The 26,015-nt window shown below is 54.0% G+C and overlaps 2 protein-coding genes and 1 long non-coding RNA gene across 5 annotated transcripts in view; 2 read left to right on the top strand and 1 right to left on the bottom strand.

The window, feature by feature from the left end:
* Foxk1 (forkhead box K1) overlaps nt 1-10,907 on the top strand; it is a 54,862-nt gene extending 43,955 nt beyond the window's left edge. Inside the window, exons 5-9 of one of the 2 annotated variants that reach the window (XM_063234112.1) lie at nt 570-763; nt 1,774-1,940; nt 2,035-2,319; nt 3,404-3,628; nt 3,985-10,907. In XM_063234112.1, coding sequence (XP_063090182.1) covers nt 570-763; nt 1,774-1,940; nt 2,035-2,319; nt 3,404-3,628; nt 3,985-4,265 — 1,152 coding nt within the window. In that variant the 3' untranslated portion in view covers nt 4,266-10,907. The remainder of the gene's footprint in view (nt 1-569; nt 764-1,773; nt 1,941-2,034; nt 2,320-3,403; nt 3,629-3,984) is intronic. The other variant, XM_063234113.1, reaches the window with a different exon arrangement.
* Nucleotides 10,908-11,813: 906 nt separating this feature from the next.
* LOC106027772 (uncharacterized) lies at nt 11,814-14,269 on the bottom strand. The gene is made up of 2 exons (XR_001201358.2): nt 14,127-14,269; nt 11,814-13,895 (listed from the first exon to the last, which is right to left on the bottom strand). It is a non-coding gene; the product is annotated as an uncharacterized LOC106027772 (long non-coding RNA).
* Ap5z1 (adaptor related protein complex 5 subunit zeta 1) lies at nt 14,114-25,390 on the top strand. 2 transcript variants are annotated; one of them, XM_013152736.3, is made up of 17 exons: nt 14,114-14,271; nt 15,940-16,074; nt 16,259-16,445; nt 18,155-18,299; nt 18,513-18,622; nt 19,028-19,196; nt 19,705-19,842; nt 20,175-20,212; nt 20,285-20,447; nt 21,082-21,263; nt 21,803-21,945; nt 22,215-22,355; nt 22,797-22,908; nt 23,555-23,658; nt 24,055-24,187; nt 24,263-24,477; nt 24,757-25,390. In XM_013152736.3, exons 1-17 carry the CDS (start codon nt 14,231-14,233, stop codon nt 25,025-25,027), a joined length of 2,427 nt encoding a protein of 808 aa, XP_013008190.2. In that variant the 5' UTR covers nt 14,114-14,230; the 3' UTR covers nt 25,028-25,390. The 2 variants fall into 2 exon arrangements, with proteins under 2 accessions (XP_013008190.2, XP_003470098.2); XM_003470050.5 differs by having other exon boundaries at nt 23,561-23,658.
* Nucleotides 25,391-26,015: the final 625 nt, after the last annotated feature.

Genomic DNA, 26,015 nt, shown 5'->3' on the forward strand with positions numbered 1-26,015 from the left:
AGTTGTTTTTAATTTTTGTGATATTAGGGACTGAACCCAGGGACTCCATCTTGAGCTACATCCCCAGCTCTTTTTTATTATTTTGAGACAGGGTCTGGCTAAGTTGCTAAATTGCCTGGGCTGGCACCAGCTTGCAGTCTTCTGCCTCAGCTTCCGAAACTGCTGGATTATAGGCATACGCCGCCATTCCCATCTAGCAGTGTATGTTTTATCTGTGTAGGACCCTGAGATCTTTGTCTGAGACCTTGGTACTGATGTCGCTGCCGTTCAGTGTTTTCCTTGTAGTCACTGTTTTCCCTGTGGCTGGTTTATCCCAGATGGTTGAACTCAGACCCAGGCTTTTCCTGGAGGTTGTCATGCTCCTGTGTGTGGCTTCTCTGTTTTGCTTTCTCCGTAAAGAGTGGTGATAGGCTTACCTGTGTGGGGTTTGGATGGGAAAAATCTCCTCAGTCTTTGAGAGGCACAGTCGACTCACAGCCACGGTGTAGCCTGTTGCTGCATCATCTCTGGTCCTGCAGCCACTGTGCTCCTATATGCTGGTGACCAAGGCTCTCTCTGCCTTCCCGCAGAACTCCATCCGACACAACCTCTCTCTAAACCGTTACTTCATCAAAGTCCCGCGGTCCCAGGAGGAGCCTGGCAAGGGCTCTTTCTGGCGGATAGACCCAGCCTCTGAGGCCAAACTGGTGGAACAGGCCTTCCGAAAACGGAGACAGCGGGGCGTCTCCTGCTTCCGCACCCCCTTTGGGCCTCTGTCCTCACGGTAAGTCCCCTCTGTGCTCGGCCCATGCAGGGTGGTGTCTGGTGCCCTGGCACTCGGCTGTGTTCCCAAGAGCTGTTCTCAGCACTGTGAGTGCACAGCAGCTGGCAAGGCCTGTCCACTTAGTCTAACTGCTTCCCCGTGTGGTGAGAGCCAGGGGGGACAGAATGAGTACCTGGTAGGACTGAGCTTTCTCTCATAGTGTGAGGGGACCCTGAGGACAGCCCGCTGCTCCTCATCCTCACAGTGTGGGGACCTTTTCAGGGCTGAGGAGGAAAGAGGCTCTGCCTCTACCTAACCACCATTATTGTAATCTGGCAAGTTGGTGTGGGGGACACGGCTTGTCTGATGGTGGGCAGAGTGGGATGGGCTGTCTTAGTCATCACGGGAGCACCCAGCTCTGTCTCCTGCTGACCTGGTAGGTCAAGGCTGCCTCTGCCCATGCACAAGTGGGTGACTTTTCCAAGTTTGAACAGCTGAGAAGCAGCCCCAGGCATGGCTGAATTTCACATGGAGGAGACATAAGGGTGCTTTCTGTTCAGGATCGTTTCAAACCTGCCCTGTGAAAGATCCCCAAAAGTTTGAACTCCATTTCCAGTCTGGGCCGTGACCTGGTTCTCAGGTGAACTGGTCTTCCCAGTGCCCATCAGAAGTGGGGCTTTTGATTTGAGCTGAGCCTTCTTCTGTAGAAGGAGCTGACGTGTTGTAGGAGATAAATGTGTCAACTGTGGCATGTGTAGGGAAGCCACCAGTGATGTAGGCTCCCCATTTAATGGAAGCCCATCTTCACTGTGTGAAGCTAACAGGGCTGCGTATGTCACAAGGCGGTAGTGGTCACTATTCAGAATGTTCGACTTGGACAGACCTCAATGGGGCACAGAAGAGCCCCAGGAGGCACAGGGAGGGCACACGCAGGGTAGACAGTGGGGTGTGTGACAGTTGTTTGAAGTCCTTCTCTGCCAATGGCAAATTGACTTACGTTGGAAGCCTTCTCTCTCTCCGTCCTTTCTCAGGAGTGCTCCAGCCTCACCCACTCACCCTGGCCTGATGTCCCCTCGCTCCAGTGGCCTGCAGACTCCAGAGTGCCTGTCTCGGGAGGGCTCCCCCATTCCACATGACCCTGAGCTGGGCTCGAAGTTAGCCTCCGTCCCAGAGTACCGATATTCCCAAAGCGCACCTGGTGAGGCATGGTTCTGTCCTTTTGCTGGCTGTGGCGGAATCATGTGTGGAGCCAGCAGAACTTTCCTGTCACTGTCCTCTCTCTCCCTGTGCAGGATCCCCTGTCAGTGCCCAGCCAGTGATCATGGCCGTGCCTCCCCGACCGTCCAACCTAGTGGCCAAGCCTGTCGCCTACATGCCAGCCTCCATAGTGACCTCACAGCAGCCCTCAGGCCACGCCATCCACGTTGTGCAGCAGGCCCCCACTGTCACCATGGTCCGGGTGGTCACCACCTCCGCCAATTCGGCCAATGGCTACATCCTTGCCAGCCAGGGCTCAGCAGGGAACTCACATGACACTGCGGGCACAGCCGTGTTAGACTTGGGCAGTGAAGCCAGAGGTGAGTAATGTGGCCACACTGCTAGCACTTACCACATTGTCACTTCCATGCACCATTGCCTGGGCCAGCAGGCAGAGGCCAAAGAGGAGGACATCTCCTGTGAGTGCGTACTTTTTTTTTTTTTTTTTTTTTTTTTTGTGCTGGGGATTGAACCCAGAGTTTTAGCACTGGGCTAAAAGGGCCAGCCCTTGTCTTATTTTTTATTTTGAGATAAGGTCTAACTATGTTTCCCAGGCTGGGCTTGACCTTGTGATCCTCCTACTTGAGCTTCCCAGAGTGCTGGGTTTACAGGCTTGAGCCAGCATACCTAGCTAAGCATGTCTTTTTAAAGCAGTGACTGTCGCCAGGTGGCCTCCTCTCTGGTTCTTCAAGTGCATGTGACTCTTAGGTCAAATTTTGTTTCTGTTCAAGGTGACACGAATCAAGCTGTGGAGTCCTGTATAGTTTTAACATCTCCTGTGGGAGGGAAACTAAGCCTGGAGGATGATCCCTCTAGAGCCAGCATCTTTAGGGGTCATTGGGGTGAAAAGTAGCTGGGAATCCCTAAAAAGCCTGTGAGCCCAGAACATCCACAGGTGGATACAGACAGAGCCCTGGGCTCTGGGAGTCTTTTGGGAGCAATTCTGTCCTGGACAGCATCCAGGGCCACTGTTGGCTCAATCTTGTGACTTTTTATTTTGATATTGTCAGTGAAAACTGCATCTTGATGAAAGAAGACTGCTTTTTAAAAAGCAAATTATTTCATTCCAAATTATACTTTTTCTTTTTCAGATTGTGTGGTTTGATCAAGGTTTAAGGCATATTTTTCAAAAACCTTATTACTTTTCTTTGGAAATATATTTTGTCAGCACAGTTTTCATTTGAGAAGCAGTTTTCTAACTGCCACTTAGCACATGGATGAATGTACATATTTGCACATACTGGGAGGCCCTTGGCCAAACCATTGGTGCAAATCTTTGACCTCAGTGACTCAGTATGTTTTATTTCATTTTATGGTGCTGGGACCGGAACCCAGGGTCCTCGTGTGTGCTGCAGAGCACTCCACAGCTGAGCACCCCACTCTGGTTCACCCCATTCCCCACAGGCTTGGAGGAAAAGCCCACCATTGCCTTTGCCACAATTCCTGCAGCCAGCCGAGTCATCCAGACAGTGGCCAGCCAGATGGCCCCTGGGGTCCCTGGACACACCGTCACCATCCTACAGCCAGCCACACCAGTAACCATCGGGCAGCACCATCTCCCTGTCCGGGCCGTCACTCAGAATGGAAAGCATGCGGTTCCCACAAACAGTTTAGCCACCAATGCTTACGGTGAGGCCCCAGGCCCAGATGCAAGGTCAGCTCAGCATCAGAAAGCTCGCTGGGCCTCTCCCAGTTGTCTCAGCCCATTTATTGAGCATCCACTGTGTGGCAGGCGCTTCACTAGGCTTATACCTTACTGGGTGGGACAGGAGACAGAAGGAGAAGCCAGGCAGCTGGTGAGGATGTGGGTGCAGAGTGGGCTGGGCTGGTTCAGGGCAGGCTACCTTTGGGCACTGGAGGTGAGGGAGAGGGTGTTATCCTCTATGCTTACTGGTTGGTGTTGGGACAGAGCACCCCAGGACTGGCAGTCTCAGCTTTCTGTTCAGGGGACTGTGCCTTAGTAACCTGTCTTTTCTTCATCCCAGCCCTCACCAGCCCGCTACAGCTCCTTGCAGCCCAGGCGAGTTCGTCCACGCCAGTGGTGGTCACTCGGGTATGTGAGGTGGGACCTGAGGAGCCAGCAGCAGTGGTCACAGCAGCCACCAGTGCCACTCCAACCGTGGCCACCTCTACTGCCACCTCAGCCTCTTCCAGTGGGGAGCCCGAAGTCAAACGGTCCCGGGTAGAAGAGCCTGGTGGGACAGCGACCACACAGGCCGGGGCGATGGCAGCTGCCGGCCCCCAGGGCCCAGGCACGGGGGAGTGAAGTTACCCGTATGCATGCACAAGGGTGGAGTGGGACTCACACCACAGGAGCCCAAGTGGAGCAGACAGCTGCACCCGGACAAACGGGCGGGAAATCCTGTAACTGCCCACTCCTCGGCCGCCACACCAGAACACTCGTCCTGTCCATTTATCTCCTGTCCTCCCAAGGTTTAAAGCAAAAACACATAAACAAATTCAGACAACTGATTGTATGATTCTGGGGATTTTGAGTGTTTATTTCCTTCTCCTGCACCATCATCCCTCCATGGCCCTTTGGTCAAGGGTATGGAAGAAGATCAAGCCCCAGCACCTCAGGAACCCAGCAAGATGCCCACCTGTGACAAGAAGCACTGCACCCCACGTCCTGGCTTCAGAGCTTTGCCAAGGCAGCAGCCTGTGACCCTGGGTAAACCAACAGAAATGCAGCTGTATACAGACCGAGGCCTCTTCTGTGGGAGACGGAACAGGAACAAATTCCTATTCTAAATCGGGAATAGGTCAGAGAAAGACAGGAACTGCCAAACTGCAAGTTGTTTTTAGGTGTCTTTTTTTCCCCCAAAATGGCAGAGAAAATATTGGCATTAATTGGGGTGGGGTGGGGGAGTGTCTGGTTTGGCTTTGAAACCCAAGTGGTTCTTGCTGTGTTAAAACATAGCATATAGGCCTATCCTAGATTGGAGCCAAAAATCCATGGGCCTGTTGGATAACTTCAAGAAGGATCAGTGGCTCCCACATTAGCATCAAATGAAAGTGCTGTGGGTGGAGGGGCCACATCACAGGCCCAGAAAATATGGCAGCTGGTGCTTGGGGCAGGAGCCGGTCACCTGCTTGGCAGGGAGGACGTTCATGTGCCCATCACTGGAAGGCAGTGGAGGGGCAGGCCCCAAGCCTGGCAGCACCAATGTCCTGATGCTCATGGGCCAGTGGGACACAATCTGCTCACATTCTTTCCAGCCACATTCAAGTTTCTTAACCACCTCAGATTCACCTACTGTTTGAAATTGGAACTGTTTCTTCTGCCTCAGGCTTGGGGCCTTGAGTCAGCAGGAAGGAAACCCTCCTCAGGGAGCAGCGGGAAGCCCTGTGCCAATGTCACTGGCGTGATTGCAATGTGGTGAGAACCAAAGGACAGGATGTATCAAGGGCCCCAGGTCCCTTAGGGAAGCCCATCTGTGCCTCCTGACCAACAGCTTGCTTTGAGCCCAACACAGGAGGGGTTGGAATGGGAGCCTCTTGTCCTGGCTCCTCCTCAAGGATACTTTCAGGAAACATTGCCACATCTGCTTAGAAGTTGGCCTCCAGGCAGCTGGTCCCTCTTTGTGGCTTCTGGAGGTGGCTCACTCCAGGAACAAAGGCATAGTGGACACAAAGCTCCTGAAGGCACACCTACCTTTGGCATCACAGCCTCTCACCAGCAGACAGCTTCCCCTGCCCTGGGTCTGATGGAAAAGCCTCACAGAGATTGAGTCCTGGGCAGCACCGAGGAGTGGTAGCCTGTTCACGAGAGCCAGGAGCTGGCAGGACACGCGCCACTTTAATGGAGGGTATGGCTTTCATGGTGACTCCAAGGTAGGGCCGGAAGGCAGGCCGCAGCAGAGCTGGGATAGGACCAGTGAGCAGTGGGACAGCCCTGAGCTGTATCTGCTGGCACTTCTGCCTCACTGGGGAAAATCCCTCTCCCATTGCTTTTTAAAACCCCACCCCCCAAACCCATTTCTATGGCACTAAACTTGAATGGGAAATAAGCTCTGTTCTGAAGTTGGCATCTGTGGGCCATGGTGGAGTTTCAGAGAATTGGGGGTGGGTGTCAGTAGCTGACTGTGCCCTCACCAGATGGTGCCATGGAGTAGTGGCTCTTTACACCAACAATTTCCATCATTCCCCTTGTGTAAACGCTGTCTCTTGTGTGGTTGGAGTGTGTGTGGGTCAGGGTGAGTGGGTCTGAGGAATTGTGTAAGATGGGACATTATGGTCTCTTGTTTCTTTCCCTTCCTTGGACCTCTTCTGTGCCCAGGATGCAGAGTCCCATCAGTCTGGCTCCAACCGCTTTGCTGTCCTGGCATCTGGGACATTCTGGCCGCTGTCCTCTGTTGGTGATGTTGGTCGTGGTACCAGGGGAAGAGATGGGGAAGGAGTTGGGGAGGATGCAGACAGGCCCAACTAGGGAGAGGGATGAAGGGAGGACCTTCTGGTTTAGGGCAGACAGTTGGGGGCAGAGGCTCTTGCTTGGGAGGACTTCTCTGGAGATGTAGGATGAGTGTTTTGAGGGTCTCTGGTCGCCCACCAGGCAGCACACCTGGCTTGTGTTGGAACTCACTCTGGAGCCGAAAGCTTTAACTCCTGGTCAGAGGGCTCCCTGGTATGTGCCGAGCCTCCACAGGGCCAGAACCCAGGTAGGTTCTAGGAGAGCTGACACCAGGCTCAGGATGCCCATGACCCTCCACAGGCAAGGACCCTAGCAGCCCTCCTCGTAGCTGAGGGAGAACTGGCCAGCCATGGTTCTGGTACAGGGCCAGCATCACTGTGGCTGTGAATCCCGAGGACCTGCTGGGTCACTCAGGGTCCCTGGCACTGCATGGCCTGAGGTGGAGAGGAAACCAGGGCGGGCACCACCACCACAGCTCATCTAATGGGCTATAGATGAAGACTGGTGTCCACTGTCCTCCAGTGCTCTCTGCTCTGCCATCACCACACTTACAGATGCAGAACAGCGTCTGTGGCAGAAGTCACCATTTTTAAATGGTTGGGTGCATCCCACCAAGATCAGCTATGTAGTGTAGATATGAGCAGGGCTCCCTGCCACTGCGGCACTGACCACAGCCGAGGGAGCACAGGGATGCCCCGGGCACTGGCCCAGTGTCCGGAGGAGAGCATGCAGCTTCACTGTGTCGGCACCTTGCCTCCTGGGTGAAGTTCCAGCTTGCTGCCTTGTGTGGGGAGTCTGTAGCCCCCACTTTTGAGGAACTCCAATATGCTCTTCTCCTTCCCAAATCCTCAGAAGTGATGCAGTACAAGGCCTCCCTGTAGTCAGGACCATGCTGCCAGCCTCCAGGACATTGGTTTGTCCCAGGATCCTCCCTAAGAGGTTCCCATGTTCCCTGTGGAAAGTATCTGGGGCCAGCACTGGGAAGTGGGGGTTGAGACCACACAGTCTTCAGCCTCCTTCCTGAGGCCTGGTTTGACCCTTCCAGAGAGCCGTCTATTTGTCCTTTTTGTTAGGTGGAAATGAACTGCTCCTTTGCTCGGATCGGTGTTGCATGATCCCAGGTCATGTTTTTTTTTTGTGTCTCTCATTGAGAGCAGATGGGCTTTACCTGGGCTGGGATGGGTGTTTCCCTGCCCTCCACACCACCCGTTCCCTTGAAGGACGAAGCTGAGATGAGATGAGACCTTGGTACCTGCACCTGGGCTCTTTCCTGCCCTTAGCAGGCCTGGTGACAGCTTGCTTTGAGATCACAGGTGTCACTCAGCTATCATTTGTCTTTCCAATGAAACGGGGGGCCTCCAGGGACCTTCTGTATGAGTGGGGACTCTCCAGAGAGCCTGGGGCGGGTCCTGGTAGGTAGAAAGTTATACTCGGGGTGACTCAGTGTAGGAGGAGGAAGAGAAAGCTGCCCTCGAGCTTCTGAGCTGGTGTCCTCCTTCCTGAAGACAGTGAACAGACCTCACTGGAAACACAAGAACTTGGCTGAATGTGAGAGAATGTTAGAAGAGAAAGCATTTCCCCATAGCTTTTAGAGACTAGAAACAAATACAGTTCGTGGGAGGGGACACTGCCTTTCTTCAAAAGCCTCAAATTCCACTTTGCCCTCAAGTGGCTTCATGTGCTCTGAGGGACGCGGCCATCCCTGGGGCGGGTGCCCTTGGCTGTCCTGCACACCTGCACCGGGACAGTGTTCCCATGCTGTGCACAGCACTTGCTCCAGAGTGAGTGTGCAAAGTGGCTGTAAGGCTGTCTTAGTGGGAAGAGCCTCGTGAGCTCAGGAGAGTCCCCACCACGGGCTGCTGGCTTCAGATGGGAATGTGTTCGCTGCAGCCTGGTCTCTGGCCTCCTCTAGAATACCTCTGCCTAGAAGCAATATTATTTAATACGAATAATAAGGATTGTTCAAATTGCTGCTATGAAGATAGAGTCCTCGGACTTAGCTCTGGAGGTTTCCCTTCACGTGCTTTGGTTCTTTGAGGTGAAGGCAGAATGTAGAATATAACAGGTCCCCTGCCAGTTTCTGGCTTCACTTTCCACAGTGCACTCCTGTCCTCTGCAGCTCCCTTCTACTTCACAAGTTCTTTCTCGGTCTCGTTTTTCACACTGGGGTTTCCTGAGTGTGCAGGACACTCCCCGTCGTCATTGTGCTTGCTCTTCTTGCTCAGGTCTGGGGCAGGACATCTGCCCCTGGCATCTGCTCTGAATACCAAAAGCTACTCCACTGGTGCCTGGGCCAGGGGTTGGCACAGGTGCCTGGCAGGCACCCCTTTCCTGCTGCAGCCTGAGGTCCAAATGGTCTTGAATGTGGGATGGAGAAGGGTTTGTCAATTTGGGACCTGCTGTCTCTCCTCTGTCCTTCCTGGTCATAGCTGCTTGGCAGAGTGGGATTTTGTTAGATTTCTATGGATGTTCTCTCTGAAATGAAATAAATACTGGCCTATTTCACTGACTTCATTTGGGAAAGATGGTTTGGCACTTAGGTTCATAAACAGAAGTCATGTGAGCAGCTCATTTACCATACCTGCAGCCACAGGTAGGCACTCTGCCTGGCTGCTCTTCTCCTGGCAGGATTGGGGCCAATTTACAGGCCCCAGCTCTGCTGCTGAAGGGGACATTCAAAACTACATCCTGAGGGTTTAGGGTGCAGTGACGAGGCAGGGCTGCCCCACAGAGGTGCTTCCTGGACATGTGAAGTGGATGGCATTCCCCTGAGGTGGCAGGAAGGTCCTCAGGACAAAACATCCAAGGACAAGAAAGAGGTTGGAGCAGGAGGTCACTACTGCTCATATCATGGCCCAGAGAAAGACTGAGTTCCACTACAAAGCCCAGCCTACCACCCCAATGGGAACGCCCAGTGTACTCTTGTGCCACACTAAAATGAAGATTCCTTCTTTTGCTGGGTGAGCCTTGGGGATTTGTTAGCTTCTTTTTATGCAGACTGGTAGGTGGTTGGGCTGCTCAGTATTGTAGCAGAGTTAAGAGGGCTGTGGCTTTTAGGCAGCCTCTTCTCTGCAGGGAGAACTTCCACTTAAAGCTCTTATTCATTCTTTGCACCTGCCTCTTTTATCAACTATGAAAGTGTGGGGAGACACTGGGGCCCAGGACAAGTGCAGGTGACCTCTGCCCTTGGGTCAAGCAGCCGGACGCTGGCACATGAGACCTCAAGGTCCCTACGAGCCAGCAACATCCTCAGGTCATGACCTTTGGGTTATAGTTGCCCAGAGGCTGCCAGGGACACCTGGAGAGAGTGCCAAGGCCTCTCGTCCTCGCTCCTTTCCCACTTGAAGAGTCAGGGGAGAATCAGTGGAGGCCTGCTTTTTACTCTTTACCTGGGGATCTGTTCCTGGATTAGTCCGAACAGTGGCCCAAGAGAGTGGGGACAGCGTCTGAATGGCTGGACACACCCATCCATCCCTCTGTGGGTTTTCTTCCCCACAGTTATAGCACTTACCCAAATGTCTAGCACTATCCCATTCCCTTGTGGGTTGGCTGCGTTGGGAGGAGCCCTGTGGCTTGAAGGTAGATTCTTTGCTTTTGCTATCTTCTCTGGCTATGGATTCAAACTGCCTGTAGCCTCTGAATGTCTGAGTTAGCTGGTCCAGATTTTTTTTATAGTCAGTAAAAATAGGTTTTAAAATCAAACATTTTAAGTTTGGTCCTTCTCTCTCTTCTTTGCTAACTCCACGGGAGGCATTTTTGGATTCCTAATATAGCTTAACTTACATGGTTTGGTTCCTGTTGCAGGAAAAAGTGGCAGAGAGGGGAGGAGAGACAATTGCCTGGGTCTTCCCTTAGACTCAGCATGGGAGGGAAGGGTTAAAGCCAATTTGGAGATTGTTTTTTCTTACCTGAATGATAATTCGCCTGTAAAAATAATTGGATGGGGGGGTGGGTGTTGTTCGGGGTGTGTGTGTGTGTGTGTGTGTGTGTGTGTGTGTGTGTATGTGTGTGTGGTTTTTTTTTTTTTTTTTACAGTGGCTGTCTAAAGTATTTTCACAATACGTTTAATAATCAGTGCTTTAAAAAGCAGTGGTATCCTGTAAAGTGGGAATTCCAGTTCTTGAGCTTGGGATGTGTCCCACATCCATGGGGGAAAGGTCCCCATGGGCAGAAGCGCTGGAGTCAGGAGAGCCCTCGGACCCACGTCTGGAGTAGCTTGCCTGGGTTTTCATTTCAAATGGGATACAGTATTTTTTTATTACGGAGCCATACTTTTTTTTTTAAAAGTTTGAGATCTGAATGTGATTTCTAATTGTACCAGACGTTAATGTTTTAAAACTATAACAAAGTTTAAAATTTCTACTTTTTGTTTTCATTTACTTTAACTGTTCTTCTATCTATTAAATTGTTGTATGTGGATGGGGAAGTTTTGTTTCTCCTCTTAGCATTTGTTTCTATAACCAGAAATAAAATTATATATTAAAGAAATGACCCCAAGGTGCCAAGTGGTCCTTGCAAGTGTGTGCCAGGGGAGGGACAAATGGATGGACAGACAGTCTGGACACAACTCCCCTTCTCCCTGCAGTGAGGGAGCCTCGCCCTACCCCAGAGTGCCGGAGGCTGAAGAATAACTTCTTGGGGGCTGTCTTCCTCCCTTGTACCCTCAGCTTTGGGCTTCTGGGAAGGTGCCCATGACTTGGTGGGGACTCCATGAGTCCTCTGAGCACAACCTGCTCCTCTGATATGGTCAAGGAGGAGCCAGCCATGCTGTCCCCTGCCTCAGTGCAGAGGGCACAGGGTACCCATGGGGCACTGGGCATATGTGGGTCCCTCAGCACTTAAGGGACAACTCTGAATCTTGCCTGTGTGTTCCCACCAGAGCCTTGCTCATTCTAGGTGGTGGGGCAGATGGAGGTCAGCAGGGTGACATAGCTGGCATTGACTAACAGGTCCCATTGCAACCATAGGATTCGATTCCAACCTGCCATCAGGTCCTGGCCAAGTCCTCTGTGCGTCACCTCCAGTGAAGCCGGCCCCCTCCTCTCCTGAGGTCCCCCAGATGGGGAATGAGACATGGGGTGCTTCTGCTGCAGGTTGCCTGTAGCTGACTGAGCCTTTATGAAAATGTGTTTTCCAGAGTTCTGTCTTCTGTTAAGGTCTTGTGACGTTTGTGCACATGACCCATTGTCATTCAGCTAACAGATCACATTTTTCAGACTATAGCTGTCCACAGTGATGACTGAACTTTGTACACCTCCTGGTCTTCCTATGGGTGGCTCCATTTCCCATGTAAGATTCTAACTGCAAGCACTAATGTAACATTAACATACTCATTAGTTTAGGATTTTAGCCAAGTGACACGTGTGAGTGGAAATAATGGTATTTCCTCTAGGAAATGACTAATTAGCATAATTTTTATCTTTAATTTTTTAAAATTCTGTTTTTGAGTAGGACTTTTTCATTAATAACATCTTAAGATAACATCTTACACAAATGTAAGTTTTGTAACAGGTCCAATATCATCCCGTAATGTTTGGAGGGATAGAAAGAGATTGATCAATCACTAGAACACGGTTCTCAAAAGTGAGAGGCCTGGGGAACTGGGTATGTACCAGAGAAACAAGTGCACGTCCCTGTAAAAGACACAGGACTGTGTGTCTTGTGATTATTTATAAAATTTGGAAACAGATATTGATAAGAGAACATGACAGGCAAAGTCCTGCATGGAGTGTGGACAGAGGATACTAGTTGCCACTGGGGGAATCAGGATGATGGTGGGCATTGACACTCGGTGCCACCAGGGAATTGCCAATAATCTAGATGGAAATTGGTCCCCCACGAGCTGAGCCAGTTAATATGCTTACTGATGGAACTGTAAAAACTTGCTGAGCTCATTTAAGATTTGAGCATTGTACTACAAGTAGGTCTTAACAAACCTTAAACAGAAGGCTTCCCACAGATTGTGCTCTCTACCAGTTCCCTTCCACAATATGGGGCTCCTCAGGGTTCTATGGGTAACCCCCAGCACTTGGCCTTGCTTGGCAGCTGGCTCCCGTCTCTCCTTATCACCAGCAACATCTCAGGGGCTGGGGATTTAGCTCAGTGGCATAAGCGCCTGCCTTGCAAGCAGGCAGTCGTGAGTTCGATCCCTGGTACCCATAAAAAAAAATGAAAAGACCAAAAAAACAAACAAACAAACAAACAAAAAAAAAAAACCCCAAAGAACCAGCGACATCTCAAGTAGCTACCAGGACGCTGCCAGGACATCTCAAAAGCATGTGTGGAACCTGCCCAGGTATTTCCCAGGCCTCAGCCCCTCTCCTCATCTCCCACCGTGGTGTCTTCTCAATGTTTATCCCTTCCTGCTCTCCCTACCTCAAAAAACGTCACACCCCCACTTATACTACTCTGCTGCCTCACCCAAGACTTCCTGACCCAGCCAGAGCTCACAGATGCTCATTAAAAGAATGACTGTGCAAACTTCGTTTTTAAAATAGGAACATATTTTCGATACATAATAATTACATTCACCTTGGGGAACTGATACATAAGAGTATCACATCTTAATCAATTTTATTTCCCTTACCCTTCCCCGTTGTCTCCCCACCCCAAATCTCCACAAATTTCCTTTTCTGCTCCCATACCGAGTTTCTATTGTGACCAATAGAAACCTGCTGTTGTCCTTGATTTTTTCCATTTCTTCAATCCCCAAATCCACTGATCACCAGGGCCTACAAATCGCACCTCTGAATGGTAAATGGATCTGTCCACTCCATTCCTCATCAGCACATCCTCCCTTCCCACCCATCCTCCACCTTGTGGCCACAGGAGGCAGGCGGTTATCCTACCCTCCGTCTTGTGCCTGGGCGGCCCCTCCGAAGCCTTCAGCCCATCTCAGACCCCAGGGCCCTAGAGAGGACTCCCTTTTGTACCATCGCTCAATGCAGGCGGCGGAGCGTGTTATGTGGGTTGTGGCAGCTGGAATGTCCAGTGTGGCACACACTCTGCAGGTGGAATTCTATCGCCAGGGCTCAGCACAACCCAGGCATCCAACGCATGTAGAACTCAGTTTGGTGCCTCATCTGATAAACACAGCGACATCCTATGAATATGATGGGGTTTGAATGATTCTTAAAGCAGTCCGTGTGGCCGATGACATACGCTAAAGGAAGGTTTAAACCAAACATTGCTAGCCAGAAGCATTGGTGCACTCCAGTAATCTCAGCACTCTGGGAGGCTGAGACAAGAGAATCCCAAGTTCATGCCCAGCCGAGCAACCTAGGGACATAGACACTGTCTCAAAATTTTAAAAAACGGAGGGTGAGGTCGGGGGTGTTCAGTCAGGAGGCCTTAGCTTCAAATGTCACTTGCATCTCAAAAACAGTTGCTGTAGCTGCCTCGGAAAATGCCCGGACTCTTGTTGCAGCCTGCAAGTCGCAGTCAGTGCGCTGCTGCTTTCCAGCCACACTCCGCACCGGGCGGATCCTGTCGTGAAACAGAAACCAGAATAGGATAAACTTTCAGGGTCACTTTCGAGCCAAGACACTTGCCACGCGAGACTCGTCCCCAAGCTGTTCCGGCGTCCGGAGTCCTGGGGAACTAGGTTCCGGGGACCCAAGGTTCCGAGGACCCACCACAAACCAGGCGCTTCCGGTCCCGCCCCAAGATGCTCTGCGCCAAAGTCAATTGGCCGGCGGCCTTTCCACCAACACCCACCGAGGTACGCCCAGCTCACGTGATGCACCATTTAACGCGACCCCGGAAGTCGCACGCTTAAGTGGCCAACCCAGTTGTGAGCTAGGCATCAACGTGGCGGGGAGATGTTCTCGGCCGGCGCGGAGAGTCTGCTCCACCAAGCCAGGTGCGCGGCAGCCCCCCTAGCCTCTGCCCCGAGCGTGGCGTGTCGATTTGTTGCGGCCCCGCTGGTTGGCTCCAGAGAACGGGGTGGGGCGGGGCAGCCGCCGACCCGGGGCTGCTAGGATGGGGGAGGAGACCATTGAGCAGGAGCCGAGTTCCTGCAGGAAGCACCGAAGGTTCAGAGTAGCGGGAGCTGGTCCCGGAGCTCGACCCTGTTCTGGGATTTGAGGGCCTGCGAGGGATGTCACGTAGAGCAACTGCCTTCTGGTCCCAGACTGGCTCTGGACCTTCTTTAACTAGTCTGTGGCCCCTTTCGGTGAAGGCGGCCAAGATTTGGTGTCACTCATTTAAGGAAGGAAATACAGCTGAAACCTCAAGGTCTTTGGTAAACCAACTCAATCATGATTGAGAGCTGCCCCAGTTGGTGGGAAAGATCAGAGTGGCCGAGGTCCCAGAGGTTGTAGTGAGCAAGGTCTTGGGGCAAACTAAAGGCTGAAGTGTTTGACCAAAACTAAACTTTGGGCAAAGTAACCTGAGAATCTCTTAGGGAAGTTTTTGGTGGAGGTGCCACACACTCTCCTGTCCAGCACAGTACACCGTGCCTTTATTAGCAGGTGTGTGTGCAGATACCGAATTGATGTCTGCATTAAATAAAAAAATCATCCCACTCCTAATGTGACCTAGCTGCAAGACACAAAACCTCACAGAACGTAATTCCAAGTTCACGTTTTATAACAGCTCTTTGATAGGGTTTGGACGGGCAATAACATCAGGACCTAACCAGTTTCCATTTACTTCAAGCTGCGATTTCTGAGGGCGCTTTCGATAGGAGTAACAAGGTTTGAGAGTCAGGAAATTTCAGTTTCCTTGGTATGGGAAATAAGGGTGGAGAAGGGAATCAGAAACATGTCCGGACTGAGTAGTAAATAAAGGTAGGCAATGCGTGTGATTCACAGCAAGGTCTCGACTTTGCTTAATCTCACAGAGAAACAGGGCCTAACAGTTGAAGGAAGAGGATGTGAGCCCTGGGAGCCACAGGAGGGTGGGCAGGAGTGGCTCTGGGGCAGTGGGGAACTGTGGGAGAGTAGGGCAGGCTGCAGGTGAGAAGCCTGAAGTCTGGACGGCATATTTAAGGGGTTGCACTGGGATGCAAAGCACGTCTATGCTGGCAGTAATAATTACAACGTGCAAGCCAGTTTGTTGCTTCTTAGTCTCATTTAGCATTTGGGGTTCAGCATCGTGATCCCAGTTAAAAAGTTGGTCCGCTTTCTCACCAATTCCTGAGCTCAAGCAGCTCTTACATAATTCAGGATGGCTTTGAACTCACTATATAGTCTAAGCTAGCCTGAAACTCACAGTAATCCTCCAGCCTCAGCCTCCTGAGGCAGTCTTGTGCCATCACATCCAGTCTGAAAGAAATTCTTAAAAATAATTTTAGTTCTGCTTCTGGAATAACAGAATTGGAATGGGTGACGTCTCTACAAGAATTGTAGTGAACTTAAGAGTGATGAGTTTCAGTCTCAGTGTTCCCTGAACTGACCTCAAAGGTGTCCTTGGCTGGGGGAACAGTGGCCCCCCAGCTCCTGACACAGCTAGGTGGAGACCTCCTCGGGGGGCGGGACAGGAAGTGACTGGGTCCCTGCTTAGATCCTGACCCCTTTTTCTTGCACAGGGAGATCCAGGACGAGGAGCTGCAGAGGTTCTGCTCCCGGGTCAGCAAGCTGCTGCAGGAGGACCTGGGACCAGCCACTGTGGATGCCCTGCAAAGACTCTTCCTCATCGTCTCGGCCACCAAGTATGCCCGCAGGTGAGTTGCAGGGTGAGTCCTGGCCAGAGGCTGATGCCAGTGCCCTGTGGCATCTGAGCCTCTGTTACTTAGACTGGGGGCCCAGGTCCTCACAGGGAAACATTCTGTTCCCTGCCTCATGCTCCCAGGCTGGCCTCCCTCCCACCGGCATTGACCTGTGGCCCACCTGGGTCTCGCTCTCCAGGCTGGAGAAGACATGTGTGGATCTGCTGCAGGCCACTCTGTCCTTGTCCACGTGCTCTGAGCAGGTCCAGGTCCTGTGTGCTGCCATCCTGAGAGAGATGTCACCCTTCAGTGCCCTGACTCTGTCCTGTGATCACATGCAGAACCCCCATCAGCTGAGCCTGGTGGCGTCTGTGCTCCTAGCCCAGGTAACACGGTTGTCTACTGTGCAGAGTGGCTGTCCTGCCCTGGTTATCCTGGAGCCCTGGAGGATCCCAGGCTTTCTGTGGACCTGCTCCATACGTGGGACCGCAGTGCTCAGATGATTCTAAAACAACCTGTGACTGCCTGCTTCCTCCATGCCTCCTTGGAAGTGCCTTCTTGGGACTCTGCAGAGGGTTGTTAGGCCGTGGAGTTTGGGCTGTGACATCCCTAGACACACACAGTGGTGGTATTGGTGAGGCTAAGGGAATGGTGGCTGTGGTCTGCTTTCCAGCGTTCCCAGTCAACTCCATGCTGCTCTGACAGGGACCAGACAGGGGTTTCCCTGAGGAGAAGTATCCTTGGCCGTAAGCCAGGGTCTTCCCTGAAGGACCTGTCCACACCATGCCTGTTCCCAGAAGGACCAGGGTAACTTGGCTATTTTGTGACCAGGAGGGTGCTCACTGACCAGCAGCCTGAGGTCCTGCCATGCCTGCCTTCACAGGTGTGATAGTAAAGAGCAGCGTGAGGAACGCCTGCTTCTGTCCCTTCACTGTCCCCTGCTTCCTGAATCATTTAGGAACATGATGTTCAGGTGTAGCACATTTTTGCCTGCTTTGCTGCATTTGCCTCAGACAGGGACTTGCCCTCCTGGCAGCTGCTCATGGACAGAGATCAGGCCTGTTTCCTGTAGTCCCTGGCCTGTCCATCTGTCCTCCTCAGAGAGGCTCAGTCATATCCAGGCCAGGAAGTTTCTCCATTCCTGCAGAGGCAGCTTCTGCACAGCGTGCCCTCAGCACTGCGGCAGGGGCCATGCAGGGTGACCAGGGTGTGAGAGAGCACCCCGGGGCTGGGCCAGTGGCCTGTGGGGCAGAAGCTTCGTTGTTGCCCTGCACTTGGGCTTCTCAGCAGAGCAGGTGGAGGCAGAGGCTAAGTTCCACCCTGCAGTTCTTTGAGTCATGAGCAGCTGCTCCTGCTCTTGGCTTGGTGTTGGGATGAATGTCAGATGGTAGTGTGCTGGGGGCTCCTTGCTGCTGTGACGCTGACTGGTGCTGTACTTTCATGCCAGACACCCTGAGCCTCTGCAGACAGCACAGCCGGATCCCTAAGTGACCTGCCAGTGCTGTGGCCACTGCCTCACTGCTGGTGCAAGGTGACCCAGCCTTCTCGTTCATTTCCTTCTCTAGCCTGGAATCCGCCCCTTTCCCTCAGGAAATGTTTCCCTGAGTAGATAGCAATATTCAGAACCCAGCCGGATACCAGGGGTAACCCTCATGGCTGCTGTGTGGCTCTCTGGGGAGCCGTGTACACATGCAGCTTTGACATCTTATCTGTTACTAATGTTCCATTTCATGGGCTTGACTTTAAGGACATACGCTAGTGATGTGAAGGTTCAGGGAGAGAGCCACAAGGCTCTCTCCTTGAGGACATCGAATGGTCACAGTTAGACAGCTTACCTGCTGTGAGTGCATATGCGTGACTGGTTGCATGAGCAGGTGCCCTAGAATGACAGTGCCCTGGAAGAAGAGTGACAGACACATCAGAGCTAAGCTGAGCCCAGATTCCTCATCACGGGCCTGGTGTGTCCTGGAACCTTCCCCTAAGGGTGGCACCAGGAACAGGGATAGGTGTTCCTCAGGAAGCTTCCTGCAGACTTGTGAAGCAGGGTGTCACTATGGCACATGGGCCGAGTCAGTGCCTTGTGTTTGATTTGAAGGGCGACAGGAGAGAAGAGGTCAGAAGTGTGAACCAGCGCATCTTCGCCATCCTGGAGAGCCGGCAGCCTGAGGGCCCCAGCCTCAGGCCCCTCTTGCCCGTGCTGTCCAGGGTCGTGGGTCTTGCCCCAGGGACCCTCCAGGAAGGTACCAAGGCCCTTCACCATGTAGGGTCCCCTCTCCTGGCTCCTTCCTGCTAGTATTCCTTGGGAGGGGTGGCTGGTCCCCTGGTCAGATGGTGTCCAGGGAAGACCTTGGACATGGGGTTCCACAAGACTTGGTTTGCTGTGTGGGACTTGGGACTCTGTGGGGTTTAACTGTTTCCCTCAAAGGGACCCCTGTCTCCCCTCACCCCCACAGACCAGGCCAGCCTGCTCAGCAAGCGGCTAGTAGACTGGCTGCGCTATGCCCGCGTCCAGCAGGGCACCTCACATTCGGGGGGCTTCTTCTCCACACCCAGGGCACGGCAGGTGAGTCAGGCTGCTTCCAGACCTCGGGAACAGAAATCCCTGACTTCCCTTCCCAGGATGGTTCTGCGCCCCACCCAGCAGCTTCCCATTGATGCCTCTTGACCTTCCATGTGGTACCCTCATTGCTGTGTGGCCCTGGTGCTGTGTGTGGTTGACACTCATGACCTGGTTGGATGCAGAGCATGCCTCTGACATATGTTCTGGGGTTGATATGCTGTCTTCATGTCCTGGGTGGCCTTGCCCCCTGGATCTGGAAGGGAACAGACAGGGCAGGAGGTACTGGTCTCTGGGCTCCCATCCCTGAGACATACTGAACCATGGACCCCTCCAACCTCCTGAGTATCCATCGAGCCTGTCAGCCTGGGCCCCAGTATGCTTCAGCCCTGCCTCTCTTTCCTCCCATAGTCGGGCCCCATCACTGAGTTGGATGGGGCAGTGGCCTCGGACTTCTTCACAGTGCTGTCCATGGGCCAGCACTTTACGGAGGACCAGTGGTTGAATGTGCAGGCCTTCTCCATGCTGCAGACGTGGCTACTGCTCAGCAGCCCCGAGGGCCCAGGCACCGCGGATGCAGGTGCGCCAGATCACAGGGTAGGAGGCAGCTGTGCCCAGGGTAGAGTACAGGTCACCATGGGCGACATAGATGAGTGGTGACCTGGGGAGGCCGGCAGCAAAAGCCTGCAGCTCAGGACTGAGCTGAGGACCTCACTGCACCACTGGCCAAGCTGGAGCCTCAGTCTGCAGCCGAGGCCTCTTTAGATGTGACATGCTGGTGACCCTCCCATGGTGTGCACAGATGGGATGTTGGAGGCAGATGTCTGTGAGCTGTTTGAGACAGTATCACTGACTGCCATCTCATCACCAAACTCTTGGTTTATAGGAAAAGCCCAGATCCCATGGACTTCTGGGGGAACTGTATTTAAGGTCCACATTGGGGCAAGAGCTGCCAGGCACAGTGGGCCCCAGGGCCCTGTGCAGTCTGGCAATGTGGCTGCAGCGGGTCCAGTTTCCTTCCTGTCACTCCGTGGGATGGCTGGCTATAGGGTCACACTCTGCCCTGCTGAGCCCCTCTTCCCCCACAGAGGACAGGTCAGAGCTGGAGGGCTCCACTCTCTCTGTGCTCTCTGCTGCCTCTGCTGGCCGCCAGCTGCTCCCGCAGGAGCGTCTGAGGAAAGTGGCCTTCGAGTACTGCCAGCGCCTCATCGAGCAGAGTAACCGACGTAAGTCCCCAGGCCGGCACGGGGTGCTGTGCCCCAGATCCACCCCACGAGGTGGGACCTGAGCAGGCCCCTACTTGGAGGTGGGAAAAGTTCCTAGTAGCTCATTTAGGACAGAGGCCTTATTTCCCAGGATGATCCCAGCAGCAGACCAGACCTGTACCCCTACTCACAGGCCCCACTGCGTCCTGCCACATCCTGTGCACACCCAGACCCTCCTCGTGTCCTCTCCCATCCTGCCTCGCCCTGTCCCCACCTCCAGTTTCCAGAACAGGTTTCATGGGGCTCTTTGGGACCTGGGCAGAGAGCGGCAGCTGACTTCTTCCTGCCCCCAGGAGCCCTGAGGAAGGGGGACTCCGACTTGCAGAAAGCAGTAAGTGGCCAGGGCGGGGTGGCAGGGATAGGTCAGTGCTCCGCCCCTCTGATGCTGGCCCTGTCCCCACAGTGCCTGGTGGAAGCCGTGCGGGTGCTGGACACAGTATGTCGGCAGGACCCCTCCTTCCTGTATCGCAGCCTCTCCTGCCTCAAGGCCCTGTATGGGCAGCTGGGCACAGACGCAGGCAGCGAGCGGGCGCTGCTGCCGCTCGCCCAGTTCTTCCTCAACCATGGTGAGCTTGCCGTGCAGGGCGGGTCCAGTCAACAGGCAGAACTGCTCCTGAGGGAGCACGCCGGCCATAGTTTTAGGGGTCACCTCTCCCAGTGCTGTTAGCTCTGGGCAGTTATTACCTTCACACTTTACACAGGAAAACAAAACGTGGTCAACTTTATGTCAGGCTGAAAATGCTCCCTGCTATCTGTAACCCAGGTAACTTAAAAAGTGAAGGAGCCAGCACCTTCCTAAGCATGCTTCGCAGGTCTGTGCTCCTAGGGCACCTGCTCAAGTAGTTTTTCCTGTCTGAGACATTTCTAGAGGTTTGTGGTATCCTAGAGGCACAGATAGCCATGGGGACTTAGCCAAGACACCAGGGACAGAGGCTTAACAAGCAGCAGAGGCGTGTTGTCACACATGTGGGAACATGCCTGTAATCCAAATACTCTGGGAGGCTGAAACAGTAGGATCTCAAGTTCAAGACCAGCTTGGGCAAGTTAGTGACTTAGAGAGGTCCTGTCTCAAAACATAAAGGGCTAGGATGTGGCTCTGTGTAAAGACCTGGGTTCAATCCCCAGTACTGCAAAAAAAAAGAAGTTTCTACAGCAGGGTTTCCTGCCTCCTTCCCTGATGGTCTGGCACCTGGCTTGCAGGGGCTGCAGCTGCTGTGGACTCGGATGCCATCTACCAGCACCTCTTCACCAGGCTCCCTTCTGAACGCTTCTATAGCACCACGCTGGCCTTCGAAGTCACCCGGTTCTGCCGGGACAACCTTCCCCTGTTCGACCCACACCTCCTTGGCCTTCTGAAGCTGAGCTTTCCCAACCTCTTCAAGGTACGTGTGGTTGTCCTCTGGGACTCAGGTAGGGGTGGGATGCAGGGTGTGTGGGGGGGTGCAGGAGTGTCGGTGGGTGTGGCAGGCACTCTGCCCAACCTGGGGCTTGTCTCTGCAGTGTTTGTGTAGGCTGGCTCTTCAGGGACCACATTCAGCCTTTAGCGCCAGTCTGGCATGTTTTTTCCCATGTGGCTTCTTAAACCCACTTAGCGACATACAAAGGGTGTTCGAAACATAGGTGTTTAAATTTAGAAAATATTTATTATAGTGAAAGATACATTGCCATGTATCCCCCTCAAAATCCTTCCTCTTGCTCCAAACAAACTTACCTATTGTTCTTGTCCCTCTGGGGCAGTCCTGGAAGCCCTTTTTCCTGAGTGTCTTTGTGATGGATGATCAAATAACGCAGTGAAAGCTGCTGTCGAATGCCATCCAAAGGAAAGGCAGGCTGTAAAAGCATCCCAGTAGGTCCTCACCTACCTTGGCCACATGAGGATGAGACTCGGGCATCTGTGGGCTGAGCCGTGCTGTCTCCGCAGTTCCTGGCGTGGAACAGCCCACCCCTCACTGCCGAACTCGTGGCGCTCCTCCCTGCGCTGGTGGATGCTGGGACGGCTGTGGAGATGCTGCACTCCCTGCTGGACCTGCCCTGCCTGACAGCTGCCCTGGACCTGCAGCTCAGGTGGGCAGCTCTTGTCACCGTGCCCAGACCTGCATTGGTGTGGCTGCACAGCAGAGCCCATATCTGAGGTGTTCACTGCCCCTGATCCCTGCACCTCTCAAGCTGTCTCTGAATATGGCAGGGCCCTCTCACAGGCTCTGTACCCAGGTCCTTCCCTGGCCTTGAAGGACTGTGATGTCGCAGTGACATCTCCCTGATCAGCAGATGCTTTCAGGTTGGATGCCAGAAGCTGAGTCCCAGTGGGACTTGGGTCTTTGTTCCAACCACAGGTCATCACAGATGCCATCTGAAAGGCCACTCTGGGACACCTCCCTCAAGATACCTGGCTGCCTGGAGGCCTTCCGGGACCTGCAGTTCCAGCCTCTTTTCCAGCACCTGCTGCGAACCAAGGCCAGCGGCTCCACGGAGAGGTTGGGGCCCTGGGGCCGGAATCATAGGGGTGACAGTGAGCCAAGCCACTATCACTAGCTATGGGGCTTGCTACGGGGCCCATAGTGAGGCCTGGGTACACAGTATTGTCCTCACCCCTAGCCAGGAGACATCTGTGATCATGTTCTTGAGTCTGCTGGGTGAAGAGTACCCACTCCACAGGCCTCAGACCCTGTGCAGAACTTTACAGAGGGAGAAATGAGGATACCCAGGAAGTTGGGTGTGGCATGTGACCCTGCACTCAGCATACAACTCGTGCCTGCCTGTCTCCTGGGTTCCACTGAGCCCCTTGGGAGCATGTTGTCCCTCTGTAAGTGAGCAGTGCCATTGAGGGGGACCTCTGATGGCCGTGCTGCTGTTCCCTTCTCTACTGGTGGCTGTGTGGATGAATAGGAGGGCACTCAGTGGCTCTGTGTCCCCAGGCTCGTGCCACTCTACCAGCTGCTGCAGCCCATGGCCAGCTGTGCCCGGGTGGTCCAGTGTGCCCAAGCAGTGCCGACCCTGCTCGAGGCCTTCTTCTCTGCTGCGACCCAGGTGAGCTGGCTAGCCAGGCCTTGTGCTGAAGGCCTCACACGCCAGGGGGCCTCGCCAGAGCAGGGATCATGACACTGCCTTTGGCTTGCTGTACGCACTATCTATAGCTGCCAGAGGTTCAGGGAGAGGGAAAGAACCATGCACCACAGCCTCGTCCTCAGGACAGAGGACCCAAGCTAGTGCTACAGGAGTATGTGCCAGGCACTCGGTGTTCCTGTGGCCCTGGTTCCTGCCTGGCTGCAACTGGGGAGCTTCTTTTTTTTTTTTGTCTTTTTCATTTTTATTGGTACTGGGGATCGAACTCAGGACCGCCTGCTTGCAAGGCAGGTACTTATGCCGCTGAGCCAAATCCCCAGCCCCCTGGGGAGCTTCTTGTGCCCCCATGAGGCCAAAGCTGGGCCGCCATGGGGCTACAAGCACCTTTGGCCCAGTGACATGTGCCCTGAGCTTTCGGAGCCGCCAGGGGGAGCCATAGAACAGAAGTGGGGCTTCTGTTCTCCAGAGGGAGAGGCTGAGGAGTTGGATGAACAGTTTTGTAGCCCCTCAGGCAATTGCTCACCCCATGGTGGCCTCATCTCCCGGAGGGCTGCAGAAGACAGCGACATTTGGGGTAAGGTGGACTGAGAGTCTGTCCCTTGCCCTTGAGCACCAGGTTGCTGACAAGGCCCTGACCAACCAGCTGGCACTGCTGGTCCTGGAGAGAAGCGATGTGCTCTACCAAGTCCCACAGTACAAGGCTCGCGTGCTCAGGTGGGTCCTTGCAGTTGACCAGGGTTCACCAGTGCCCAACACAGGATGGGACGCTCAGCACTGTCCCCCTCCTCAGCTGCCCCTTTCCTGCTACCATCAAGTCAGCCTGGCCCCAACCCTGTCCTTGGCCCAGAATGCACGCTTGTCTTCAGGGCTAGCTCAGGCCCCTGTCCACACTCCTGTCCTGTCCTGTCCTAAAAGCTGGATCCACACAGGCTTGTCCTAACCCTACTCAACCTAGGACCGAGGACAGGACAGATCAGTCTTGTCCCCAGTGAGCCAGTGGCCCCTCTGGACCAGGGACCCTCAGGATGAGCATCAGCTGTCACCCCGCTCGGGCTCTCAGCCGGGGCCTCAGCCTCACAGATCATGCTCAGTGAGCTTTGCTCTCGGCAGGGTGCTGAGTTCCTGGTTCCTGGCCCTGTGCAAGCAGAAGCCATCCCTGGTGCTGGAGCTGGCGAGGGAGCTCCTGGAGCTTGTGGGCAGCATGAGCAACATCCAGAGCAGGGCAGAAATGTTCACCTGTGTGGTAAGTGGCACCAGAAGAGCTGGTTCCACTTCCACCAGGCAGGGCCTGGCACGCTGAGCCTCTCTCCTGACCTAGGTGTGGGCCATTGGCGAGTACCTGTCAGTGACCTGTGACAGACGATGCACCGTGGAGCTGATCAACAACTTCTTCGAGGCTCTGGAGGCCCTGCTGTTTGAGGTCACCCAGTCCCGTCCCTCAGCCAATCTGCCCCGGTGTCCGCCTCAGGTTGTCACGGTGCTCATGACCACGCTGACTAAGTTGGCCTCCCGGAGCCAGGACCTCATCCCCAGGTACCAAGTCAGGGTACTGGGAGAGGGAGCCCCACTCTCCACAGGGAAGCTTCTGTGGTCTTCCCTGGGCCCATGTCATGAACTGGCCTCAGCAGCACAAGGGTTCTGGCCCAACAGCAGCATGGGCCGTGGGAGTGGGCTCACCAGTGGGTATTGGGTACTGAGTTGAGGCTGGCCTAGCCAGGTGTTTTGGGGATAGGGCCCCATCACACAGACTTCTTTCTGCTTGAGGGGCACTGTGAGCTAATGGGGTTGATCTCCCCCCACCTGACCCTCCAGGGTCTCTCTGTTCCTGTCAAAGATGAGGACCCTGGGTCAGAGCCCAGCCACCAGCTCTGTGTACAGTGAGGAGGATGTGGAAGCCATCCGCACACGGGCCACGGAGCTGCGGAACCTGCTTAGGATGCCCAGTGTGGCCCAGTTCGTGCTCTCACCGAGTGCAGAGGTGTGCCAGCCCCGCTATCATCGTGACACTAACACGGCCCTGCCCCTGGCCCTGCGCACTGTCACCCGGTTGGTGGAGAGGGAGGCTGGCCTCTTGCCAGGGTGACAGGACCATGACCCAGTGGACACTGACCAGGTAGATTCTAAAGACCTGGGGCCACCAGCCTGATACCGGGTCCAAGCCACTGGCTTTAGTGATCAGAAAGGAACTAAGGAGGAGGGGCCTGCTGGGAGAAGAGAGAGGGCTCAGCCTGTCCTCCTTCCAGCTTTCTGGGTTTTGTCTTCTAACTCTGGCCCCATGGCCCCATGGCCCTGCTGAGCTGTACCGGGGAGCAGCTGCTGGATGGCCTTGGCCTTTCTCAGACTGGGTGGATGCTGATCTGTGTCCTGTTGTTCCTTGTTTCTCGAAAGTCCTGGGGCAAGGAGGGAAGCAGTAAAAGTAAACCTGCTTAGAAGTTCTTGTACGTCATCAGGTCTCTTCTCTGTGCTTGCAGGAATCCCAGTGCATGGCAGGGCCAGACATGATCTGTTCCTCCCACTCCTTCACGGGTAGGGGGTATCCCTGATCGGACCAGCATGAATCCAGTCCTGGGGTGCTCTACCACTGAGCTGCAGCCCCCAGCCCATTCTTTGATAGGGTCTCGACAGATCACTTGACTGGGCTGCAACTTTTGATTCTCAAGCCTCCCAGAGTGCCGGTTACGAGCCCAGGTTGAGCTCTCAGTCCTGCTGCCCCAGCCTCCTGAATAGCCGGGCAGCCAGCGTCCTTGCCAGTGCAGAAATAACTCAGGATGGGGCAGGAAAAGAGGCAGCAGGAGGCTCCGAAGTTACAACCACCCGAGCTCCACCTTCCACTCTACCTCACAGCAGGGAGGAGGTGGAGAGCGGGGCCAGGCCTTGGTGGCACGGGCTGTGGCAGTGGCCTCTTCCTTTCCTGGGACACTCGGCTCTGCCAAGTGGGGCCGAGCATGTCATATCCTCGCCTGACTGGCAGCACGGTCACCCTGGGCCTCTGGCCCACAGGTGTTGGCGGGTCACGTGTGTCTGCTGAAGGTTCATTCTTTCAGCATCAGTGTCACACGTGGTTCATGCAA

Source organism: Cavia porcellus, unplaced genomic scaffold, assembly GCF_034190915.1.
Source record: "Cavia porcellus strain 051 isolate PalLab524CR breed Dunkin Hartley unplaced genomic scaffold, mCavPor4.1 scaffold_23, whole genome shotgun sequence".
NCBI lineage: Eukaryota > Metazoa > Chordata > Mammalia > Rodentia > Caviidae > Cavia > Cavia porcellus.

Bases quoted from the DNA above. Each gene is read 5' to 3' on its own strand.
- Ap5z1 (XM_013152736.3), top strand. From the start codon at position 14,231: ATGTTCTCGGCCGGCGCGGAGAGTCTGCTCCACCAAGCCAG. The intron at 18,300-18,512 runs GTACCAAGGCCC...TCACCCCCACAG, and splicing joins CCCAGGGACCCTCCAGGAAG to ACCAGGCCAGCCTGCTCAGC. The intron at 20,448-21,081 runs GTGAGCTTGCCG...CCTGGCTTGCAG, and splicing joins CCAGTTCTTCCTCAACCATG to GGGCTGCAGCTGCTGTGGAC.